The sequence below is a fragment of the Harpia harpyja genome, chromosome 23 (genome assembly GCF_026419915.1).
Source record: "Harpia harpyja isolate bHarHar1 chromosome 23, bHarHar1 primary haplotype, whole genome shotgun sequence".
Lineage (NCBI taxonomy): Eukaryota > Metazoa > Chordata > Aves > Accipitriformes > Accipitridae > Harpia > Harpia harpyja.
Window position 1 is genome coordinate 16,627,807 of NC_068962.1, and position 11,667 is coordinate 16,639,473.

An 11,667-nucleotide genomic window follows, 5' to 3' on the forward strand; every position below is an offset into this window, starting at 1 on the left:
CTGCTTCTAAGTACATAAGCAGATGTACACACAGGCTTTAATCTTCTGCTTTGCTAGTCTGATAGGGCAAACTGTAAAGAATAACATGCTGAAGCAAACTAATTCAGCTAGTCACAGTGTGAAACTTCTCTTCAAAGCTGTCCCAAGCTCTTGCGTAGCAAGTTTACTTCAATCCATGCCTCATGAAACATAAGTAGCACAGATGTAATATTAAAAAAAAAAAAAACAAAACTGACCTCACGAACAAGAAATACTCTCAGGAACACTAGAAGCTTAACAGGGAGACCCTCCTTAAAGGGCACAAAGTCAGAAGGGCCAAGAACAAGAAGTAAGTCATAATAAATGTAGCACCTCTTCAAAGGGTGCTCTGGAAAAGCCACACTACTTGTAAAGTTAAATAAAGTGAGGAAGAGAGGGCACTGAAGCAACAGAAGTCTCTGAAATGCAAGTAACTGTACCCTGACCCCATAAAACATTTACAGTTCCTGTAAGCATGTAAAACCATTAACACAGTATTCTGAATGTTAGTGAAGACCCAAGTTCTGTATTTGGTAACTAAGACCATATATTTACCTTTTTATGTTTTCATCTCTGCTTGAAAACTATTCCAATACTGCAGTTCTTCCCCTACACATCATCTACCTTCTCACAGTCAAATATCAACACGGCAACTACCAATGAATTATAATCTTTTTAAATCTATTCAGCATTCAAGAATTATCACCAAAGAACAAGCACGTCATTCATATGCTTTCAGCAAGGACTGCATGCACTATTTGTCACCTGAAACCCCAAATGTTAATCCGTAATGTCAACAAAAGACAGTTCTGTAAGAAACTACAATTAAGGCAGGTAGCCTACAAGTACAAAGGTTCCTTTGTGGACATCAATTTCACAATTATTTTGCATAGCAGTGGTCCTTTAAGTTTCTTAAAAATGCTTTACGTTGTTCAGTCATTAAACAATTCTTTACACCATAGAACAAGAATACCTACCATTTGACAGCTAAGTTTTGCACCTCACCATTTTTATCTTCCAGTAGTTTCAAAATCATCTTCACCACCTTTCTTTCACTGTCATCATCCAGCTTGATGGAATCTTTCTGTAGTTCTGTCATCAAGTCATTAGTAGCCATAAACCTGACAAAAGATAGCCAAATAATTATTGCTAAAAGGATACGGGTTATTCACCGTGCTCAGGATTCAAGATTCTCAGTTTCCACCATTTGTTATCAAATAAATCACGTTTAGCATTGGATTACTGTTGCCTGTTTTGTGATGCAACTAGCATTTATTTTAGTTCTAGAATAAAAAGGAGAAAAATTGTATTTAAAAGTGACAATAACTTTTAGTTAGATCATCATCCTTCCCTGATGACAACAGCTACATATTTTACTTCCACTGTTTACATTGTATTCCAAATTATCCCCACAAAGAAAAACTGACTTTCCCAGATTTTAAGTAATCCTTTCATTAGCTATGCTGATGTTGTAAAAAAAAAAGTGCTTTTTTTTAAGTTTGTTAAAAAAATTAACCTCTGCTCTGAGTTTATTTTAAAGCAACTTTTAAGCAAGAAGAAAAATACAGAGTTTTTCAGACATCCTCCCATAAAGTTCACAAAAGCCAAACATTAATGAAGGGAGAAATAAAGGTGAAGCTACATTTTACATGTTTTTCATTTTCTTGCCCTGTACAGACTAGTTTGTTTATAGTCCAGAAAACAGCCAATCATATTTATCCAGCCCTCAATCCAGGGTGCCACATTAAAGACCAAGATTAATTCTGGAGAGATCAAGCAAATAAAATCACCTTTCATATCAATTAATTTCCTATTCGGAAACAGTCATATCCTCCAATGTAAGAACACACTGAGAAATGACTTTACAAAAATATTGCTTTTATGCCTTTTGTTTCATTTCCTTCTGAAGTTTGTTTTCCAGTCTGTTCTTCTTTTGTAAGTGCCCTCTCTTCTCAGAAAAGGTAATACAGATGTATTACTTAATTACAAATCCCATGGGCTTCAGAACTCAATCCCAACTCCCACTCAAAGCCCCAGACAAAAATGGTTTGTAATTAAAAGTTAAGGTTGACATTTGGACTCCAGGCACATCAGCTTCAGGCAGACATCACTTGAGCTCAGGTCATACTTGGAAGGTTATCTCTACAGCCTGACATGCTAGATACTTTTTTATTGAAAATGAAAGCCAAGACTCTGCATAGTCTTAATATGCATCACAAAAGCCAGATGCCTGCCCTCACATAATGGACCTCAACTTGTCCTGTCTTTTAACACAGTAATTCCAGTCTAATAGTCTCAAGGTGTTTCTAAGATAAGACCTCACCCATTTTTCATTCACTCCCAACAGTCCCCCTGAAGCAAGCCTGTAATCTGACAGGGACCAGATGTGCACATCAACAGATGATGAATGTGAACGGCATCAGCTTTTAAGCACAGCAAGGAAAAAAGCCACTTGGTAAGTAAAGGTAATGGACAGATAGGATAGTAATAAGGATATACACAAAGTCATGCAGTACTAGTACGTTCAAAAATTGTCCCCATGTTACTCCTATATTTACCTCCTTTTCTTAAACCTTCTTAATAGCCTCCCCTCACCTCCTTGCTCAATAGCTCCCATTTCCTAGCCTTATGAGTTCACATGCACTCATCACCTACTAAACTAAGCAGAGATTGCACACCGTCAGTGCATCAGCAGCTTCTGCACTCAACTACAACTGAGGAGTCCTCCTGACAGACTCCTCCATTAAAAAAAAAAAAACAAACCCACCCCAAACCCCATGGTAGTGTGGGGAGCCCTGGCAACTTTACTTTAAGGTAGCTGGTATTTAGAAACATGGTTTTGAGTAGTTTAGATATGGCCTTTAGTCACAACTGCTTCCTCCTCAGGCACATCAAACTTTACCCGGTACAAAGCAGCAGCATCTCAGCAGCTCCTCATACCTTGTACTCAGAGCAGTCATTCTCCTCCTCCAGTGAGGAAGGACACTACTTCTCCCACAGCAACACAGTGAACTGCCACCTTACATTACTGCCCATTTTAGAATTTAAGTCCAAGCTTCTGGACAATAAATGCCAAAAACATTTGCATCGGACAAGTCAGTTTATCCAAAAAACGGAGGATTAAATTTCACAGTAAAGTAGTTACTTGAACTGTGGTTTATACTCAGCTCCCAGATATTAACAAGTTAACTACGCTGTCCCTCTTCGAATATACATGATCTAAGAATAAATGCACTTACAATTACTACTACTAAATACTATTTTATTCATTATGCAAACACATTATACACAGTTTCATAAAATGTTGTCCTGGTTTCGGCTGGGATGGAGTTAATTTTCTTTCTAGTAGCTGGTATAGTGTTATGTCTTGGATTCAGTATGAGAAGAATGTTGATAACACACTGATGTTTTCAGTTGCTGCTAAGTAGTGTTTAGACTAAGTCAAGCATTCTTCAGCTTCTCATGCCCAGCCAGCAAGAAAGCTGGAGGGGCACAAGAAGTTGGGAGGGGACACAGCCAGGACAGCTGACCCTAACTGGCCACAGGGGTATTCCATACCATGTGATGTCATGTCCAGTATATAAACTGGGGGGGCTCGGCTGGTGGGGATTGCTGCTTGGGGACTAACTAGGCATTGGTCAGCGAGTGGTGAGCAACTGCATTGTGCATCACTTGTTTTGTATATTCCAATTTTTTATTATTATTGTTGTCATTTTCTTACAGTTATTATTACCATTATTATTTTCTTCCCTTCTGTTCTATTAAACTGTTCTTATCTCAACCCACGAGTTTTACTTTTTTCCCTCTGATTCTCTCCCCCATCCCACTGGGTGGGGGGGAAGTGAGTGAGCAGCTGCGTGGTGCTTGGTTGCCAGCTGGGGTTAAACCACAACAAATGTGTTATTGCCTAACAGCCCATTTGTAAAGGTCTATCATCACTCATTTTTTTGTTTGTAAATTCAGATTTTAATCTACGCTAAGAATTTTTTTTTAATATTTGAGAATTCCAAAGTTGTTTAAAGCTCCTAGAACAGGTAATTTCTAAAGTGTGCTCTCCTAAAGCAACTACAAAACAAGTTTTAACTACATGTAGCTGGGAAAAAAGTGCTTGCTACTACTGCATTTGACAGGTGTGACCTATCCCTTTTATGCAGAAAGTTTTAACCTCATCAAAATCAGTATTTAGTCACTAATTCCAGTAGAAATTTTTGTAAGTCATCCTGCCCATAAGCACAAAATGGAAAGCTCACTTAATCACAGAAACAAATGAGTGCGATAAAAGTAAAAACCACCTTCAGTAACATTTAGATGAAAAAAATGTTTGAATCTATTTTTAGTACAGTTTAAATAAATCGGGTAATTCTGGACTGTCTCTTTTTAGACTAATCAATATTTTTTTTTCTACTTCCAAAATTTCTAGCCTGAATTCTCCAGGTAATATCATGCTACTAAAATCTGAAAGAAATCGACGTGAAAAAAACATAACTTTACCACATCTGTGTCCAGTGCTACAACAGTTTGCCAAAAGCAAACCAGATGATTCAAAATCCAACTCTACGGTTATTTGATCATCACCTCTGTTTTCCTTTTGATTCTTATATATTAGCAAGAGACTTGTTTGGGTGTCAATGTGTTCTTTAACTATAAACTAAGCATTGTAATGCTGCAGCAAAGCAACAAAACCCAAGCGTACTTTATGCCTTTTCCCTGTCTGTATTCACGCACCCTCTCTGACAAATAAAGGCTTCAAACGTGAATTTTGGGTTGCACACAATACAAAGAAATACAATTATTTTTAACCTGATGCTTCGCTAGAACTACTGTGTAAATGCTATTATTTCTGCTGGTTTTTAATAGCTTGCTCACACCATTTCATTTTCTGATACTCAAATGTTTGCATTTGATCTGCTATTAATTTACTACAAAGCAAGCAAATGATCCAATAAGAAGTAGTGCTCTTGCAACAGATCCTAGGCTCAAGATTACAGATGCCAGTCCTGACCCCGTAAGACTTAACCGGACTTCTCTCTCTGGATGCACAGACTTTTAGAGGCAGTACCAAATCACGCGAGGGGCACAAAACCCCTCTGTCTACAAGAGGCAGCACCCAGGAAGCATGCGAGCTTAGGATGTGCAAGCCGGCTGTGCTGCGTGGCCCTCCCTGCTCCTATTCGCAGAATCGCACGATCCGTATTTTTTGAGGTCCGGAAGGGAGCCGGGGAGGTCGTCTCGCCCAACCTCCACTGCTCAGAGCAGGGTCAGCGACAGCAGGTCGCTCAGGGCTTCGTCCGTCCGGCTTTGGAGCATCTGCGAGGACAGAAATTCAAATGCTGACCCCCTCCCTCGCCTATCCCCAGGCGACTCAGCAAACCCGACGACGGCTCCGCTCCCCCCCCCCCCCCGCCCCACGGCCGCCTGGGATCTCTGCCCACGACGCGCGGAGGCCTCGGCTTTTCGGGCCCTGCCGTGCCCCGTCGTCCACGGGCAGCGAGGAGAGGCGCTCCCCTCCCGAGAACCTTCTCCCCGCGGTAGCGTCAGATGGGCGCCCAGCGCCGCAGGGGCGGCCCGGGGAGGGGAAGGAACGACCCTCTCCCACCCCGAGAGGCACCGAGGCGGGCACAGCCCGGGCCCGCGGTACCGGGCCCCGCAGGCCTCCCCGCCGCCGGGCACCTGCCGCCGCCCTGACAGCCGCGGCGCCAGGGCCCGGGGCCGGCGCGGAGGCGGCCGTGGGGGCAGGGCGGAGCGGGGGCCTGCGGCCGCGGCGGGGGCCGGGCGGCGGAGGGAGGTCGGAGGGGGTGGCTGGGGGGTGCGGGCGGTGCGGCGGCGGCGGCTTTTACCTGAAGTCCTTGTCGCTGGACGTCATTTTCTCCAGCAGGTTGGAGATGTGATACGAGGCGCTCGCCATGTTGACGGACCCGGCCGGGGTGGAGGGGGGGGGGGGAGGAGGAGGAAGAGGAGATGGAGAGAAGAAGGAGGAGAAGGAGGCGGCGGCGGCGGCGGCGTCTTCCCGGCCTCGCCGGCTCCACTTCGCCCGTTGCCGGGGCCGGCGCTCGGCGGGGGCGAGGGCGGGCGGGCGGGCGGTCCGCCGCCTCCTGCGGCTGCGGCTGACACGGCGGGAGGGGCGGGGAGGCGGGCGGGCAGCCGCTCGCGCTCGGCGCCGGGTCAAAGGTCGAGAGAGCGCTTCCCTCCTCTTCCCCCTCCCCCCCCGCCTTTTCGCGCTGTCGGCGCTTCTGATTGGCGCCGCCAACGGGCGGGAGGTGCCCGCGGGCCGTGTGACGCCGGAGCGTACGTGGCGCAGAGCCTGGGCGGGAAGTTTAGGCCGCCGTTGGAGAGTGGCGGGAGGAGGTGGCGAGGCTGAGGAGGACTACGTTTCCCAGCGTGCATCGCGCCCGCGTCGCACCGGGGGCTATTGGCGGTGCGCGTCGGGACGTGTAGTTTAGGGGGAACGGCAGGGCCTCCGCGGCGCGTTGCCCGCTGGGATGCGGAGCCTCGTTTTGGTGCCGGGCCGGAGCGCGGGGCAGGGGGAGGCGGGCCCTCCCCTCAGGGCTGCTAACGGCCTCCCCCTGAGGGAGAGGCGGCTGAAACGCGGTTGTACATAAACTTCTCCCCCCACCCGGGCGCTGTCCGCATCGGAAGGGTTCACCAGCCCTCTGAGTGCCCGTCAGTGCCCTGCGCCGGGCACCAGATACGGTGCTTTTTCACCTTGTTACAAAACCAGGACATACCCTGGTGGTACAGAGGCTGCGGCTGCTGTTCCAGGCCCTCTCGTACGAGTGCAATGGCTCCCGTCACAGCTGAGCGCACTCTGAAAAATGTCTGATGGAAGCCAAAAGTGGCGACGTGAAAATTAATTTTCTTGGTAAATAAAGGCATGCTTCCATCGGTCGTGGTTTGCAGAAAGCAGCTTGAAAATGTGGTGTGAGTGCTTTCAGAGGTCTTGGAAGCCAAAGGGAACCTTTCAGAGAATTATAATTTTTTTTTGCGTACCTCATTGCTGTTCATGTCAATCTCACTACTTTTTCGGGCCTAAGCCGTGATCTGTCTGTGCATGGGTAGATGATACGGAGCAGTGGAAGAAGTGGGGAAATATTTCCACATGTTACATCTTCCTTAAGGTTCATACTAAAATACAAGACCGTTAAATAGCCTTAATCCTTCTCAGTTACGTGCATGTACTGCAAAACTCCTGAAGAAGTGCTTTTTGATCCCTTTATGCATATTAAAAAAAAAAGACTTGAACTAAAAAGAAATTTTCTTTAAAATAGACATTTATTACATGCAGCTTGCAGGCAGCTTTGCACAGAAGCTGATGGAAAGCATGTGCTCTTTACTCAGTTGATAGAGAGAAATTGTCTGTCGCCACCATGGCCTGTCACCCAGCCACAGTGTACAAGCAGCTATTTTGGAAGATACTCATGCTGTTAATTGTCCGGCAGCAGTGTTGGAGAGAGAGCTTAATACGTACTGGTCTCATTCCCCAGTGGTAAGTTAGCACTGTGCCGCAAAATGATGGAGGGGGTAAGAAAGAGGTGGGCAGCGTGGTGGTGGTTTAGTGGCATTGCAGTGGGGTGTGATGTGGGGATGGAGTAAGGAAGATGGGAGTAGTCGGGAGGGGGGTGGGTGTCCCGAGGAGAAATGGGGGAATGTCAGTATGAGTAGAGGAACTGCAGTGAGGGGAGCAGTCGGAGAGCTGGCCCAGTGCTGACTGATTTTCAAATAGGCCGTTCACTCCTTTGATTTGGGAATACTTAATTTAGAGGTTAGCTTTAGAGAGGGAAATTCTTTACTTCATTTTGCTTGGACACTTGTTTTGGATATTCAAGGAAGCCAGCTGGAACAATACAGATGAAGGTAGACTCAGCCTTGACTTGGTTGTGACAGCTGAAAATGGTTTATGAGGTCTGAGTTGTGATGATATTATACCACACACAGAAAAACTGTGTAGCTCCTCTTTCAAGTACTGAGACATAACAAGTTGAAGCACAAATGTTTGACATTTGGAACATTGCTTCGTATTTTGCCATGTGAATGTTAGTGCTATTCTAAACCATTTTGGTGACTGTGACTTTTGAGCATCTTACAGTTCCCAGGAACAATTTGTTTCTGAGATGTCAGTGTCACATTATCAGTTCTCACATACTGCAGGAAAAGACTGTTCTAACCCGGTCTTTATTTACATTCAAGACTTTGGTACTAAATGGGGATCGGGTTGTTATGGCGTGGTAAAAGATCATCTGTTCCAAAAATGTTCTGCCCATGTGGTGACCGTAATGCATTCTACTGGATAAGCACGTTAGACCAACCAGACGAGAGAAAATTCTCTATGGTAGGTAAGGTCTTCATGTTGATTGCTGTTGTGGCGTAAAGCATTGCCAGTGGTCCCTGTAAGCAGATCCATTCAAGTTGGGATTTAACTTTTTAAATACTTACCATTTCCAATTAGACACTAAACCAAGCTACTTCCCACTTTGGGAATCCTACATACATTTACTTATAATAAGAGAGTGTATGAGAGGAAAAAAAAAATCAGAACAATTACAGAACAATTCTGCTCTGGTCTGTTATACAAGCTTGAACACTTTTTAAGTTATTTTAAAATCAATTAAAATCATCCTTCCCATGCTGGTTTCTATACCTCAGCCAGCTTACCCTGCCACTGCTTAAACCTGATTTCCTATTACTAGCAGAAACTCAGGCCATCATGGAGGAAGTCAAAGTATTTTTTTATTCAAGTACATTTATTACAATTGGGATTCAGCTATAGTAGATGCAATGTTCCGGAGGAAGTTAAGACACAGAGAGAGGCTAATTGAGAAGAGATTTTTTCCAGCTGATAGCAAACAGCTTCACAGATGGAGTGGTACTCCTGATCTGTTCCCTGTAGACACGCATATTAGATGCTCTTGGTTCATTCACAAAGATAGCTGAAAGCTTAATTAAATGCTGGAACCTGAAAGGATTTATCTTGCTTTACACTTGCAAATATATTCCCCAAATGCTGAAGATGAGAGAAGAGCAGAGTTAGTTTAGAGATGCAGTCACAGTACTAGAATTTGAACCCTCACCAATTTGCCCTTTCACTTCACACGGGAGTTGCAAGCCCGCTGATCGGCAGAGGACATCAGGAATGTGCTGCATCTTCATCTGTCAGCATGGAAAGAGCTATACCACACAGCTTTACTCAGCTTCAAGGGAGTCCTTTAGGATGACAAGTTTAAAGCTGGTTATCATTTTTTACAGCTGGTTTTGGGGAAATAAAAGGAAAATTTCTGCTCTAAGTCAAAAGCTGCTCACTGCTGCAAGCAGATAATTTGAGCCAGAGAACCTTACAGTCATGGTTTATCACTTAGATACGTGACTGACTTTGTACATCTGAACTTTGAATTTTTAAAAAGATGCCTGGAAAGAAAGTCTTTACAACTTTATTGGCTGATTATATTAACAAACCACTGATGGCGTCAAAGAAGTGATCTAGATTTAAATATGAAAGAAACAAAAAGGAATGGTATGGCAATCTTTAACTTAAAGCAAACAAATTGAAAAAGCAGCATAACCTACACTAGAACAGTCACATGGGTAAATCTGTGTTTCAAGGCATTAAGGTTATCACTGTATTGCCTTGTATAAAATAATACGCTCCAAGAGATGAAGATGAGTTAACTGTAGAAATAAAAACGTGGCTTTGGAATCTTAATCATAACAGTGCTCTCTTAAGGGTGGGGGTATTTTTTCTCTTTATTTTCTGTTTTCCTTATTTTTAAAGTTAGATGACATTCCATAGCAAATGATAGCAATTTCCAAAGTAGGGCACATTTGGAACTAAATAAATCATCAGCTGCCATTCACCTCAGAAGCCAAAGTTTTAGTTAAGTTTTTCTTTCTTCCTAAAGCTGAAAATTTCTTCACATGCAAGTAAGAATCCCAAAGCATCTTTCCAAAAGCAGTTGGTGCTACTGTGCTGATTCTCACATAAGACTGTTTCATTTCTGGACAATAGAAGATACTGTTGGTTTCATTTAGGAGAGATTTCTACACATTTACCAAGAAGAATAAATAATATCTACAGCTGTGAACTGCCTGGCCTTTCCTTCCTAACCCAGATAATCTGCTTCTGTAAAGTAAAGCAAAGCAAAGTGTTTGGGTGTCTGATTCCATCAGCTTTAAAAAGACAAAGATCAGGAAAACAGTGCTGAAAATAAAATATGCATCTGGTTAAGTAATGGACTGAAGCAACTGTCAAATGGGCTGAAATTGACTCTCTAAAAGAACAGAGCTCCAGTAGCACCCTCATCATAAGATTAAGTTTCAGGAAACATAGTATCTTGACAAAAAAAAAAAAGACAAACAGTCTTTTAATGAAAAGAGAAAAAAAACCCAAACACAACAATGCTGAAAGAAGTCTCCCTGATGGTTGCTAAACACTGCACGGCTTTTCGCAGTGTCTGTGGTCAAAACTTTTCAAATACATACCACAGCCACCCAAAAATAAAAAAATTAATCTTTCAAATTAAATCTGATTTGAAATATGAGCCAGAAATTTAGATTCAAAGATTTTTTTCGTTGTATTATTTTCATGCCAGATGAACTCGGTTTACAGAACAAAAGATTTTTTTCTTCCTTAAGACCTCTTCTGAAAATCAGTCCAGGTTGTTTTTCTTTTTGCTTGACCATTTGCATTTTCATTCCTTATCACAACTCTAAATTTGTAATTCCCTCAGAGCCAATTATGTTTCCCTTTATGTCAGCACACCCAGCTTTCTTCATATAATGATCTCAGCATTACTTGTACTAGAGACGCTTGTCTCCAGTAAACTTAAAAGCCCTTGTTTAATTGGAACTTCTGATATTGAACAATACTCTTTGTGTTTCAGAAGTCGTAAAAATACAGATTACTTTAAGTGTTTGGACTATTTAGGCTTATTAGAACCAGAGACAGCTGTGCTATGGATTTTGTTTATTCTGGATCCCACATGACAGGAAAGCCTTGACCATACCGATAATTTAGAAATTTCAATGTTAGTACATTGGCTAATTACAATATGAGTCAATATTTGTCAAAGCGGACATAAGGGCTAATGTTTCATTTCATAACATTTTAAAGCACTACTGTTGTTTTGTTACTTCTTGCTTAAGAGTGCTTCATTTCAGGCCAATAGAATGTGCTATCTCCCTCCCTCATTTATGAGACTGTCAGTGACAGCAAAGATGAAAAAATACAAATGTAATTATTCTTCCATGAATCAAGGTGAACAGAGAGGGCTGAAACGAAATTGGAATGAACGAATCTATGGAATAGACTATAACTTTGCAGAGTCTGCTTTCTTGGAGCAAAACTGACTCATCCACGGGATCGTCCAAGGTAAAGTGACTCAGTGAGTCTCCTCTTGGAGCAGATGATGCCCGTTGTCAGCCTACCATCACCTGAACAACGAACATAGTCTGCTGCCTGTCAAGATGTGTCTCTGTTGGCTGCCACAAACTGACTCATGTTTTGATCTTTTTTATACTCTCTGGACGTTTTACTGAAGGGCTGTATTTAACTCGCATGCTGGAGCTGAACGGCTTTTAATATATGATGTATTCTTTTCTTTTAAATTTGCTATTTGAGACATAAATTAATAGTAATGACTCAGTACACACTGTCATCCA

At 43.1% G+C, this 11,667-nt stretch overlaps 1 protein-coding gene across 1 annotated transcript in view; it reads right to left on the reverse strand.

Moving 5' to 3' along the window:
* The window catches only part of CAND1 (cullin associated and neddylation dissociated 1), a 30,249-nt gene extending 24,097 nt beyond the window's left edge, over window positions 1-6,152 (reverse strand). The window contains exons 1-2 of the mRNA XM_052774419.1: window positions 5,856-6,152; window positions 996-1,139 (exon numbers count right to left, since the gene is read on the reverse strand). Coding sequence (XP_052630379.1) covers window positions 996-1,139; window positions 5,856-5,923 — 212 coding nt within the window. The 5' untranslated portion in view covers window positions 5,924-6,152. The remainder of the gene's footprint in view (window positions 1-995; window positions 1,140-5,855) is intronic.
* Window positions 6,153-11,667: the final 5,515 nt, after the last annotated feature.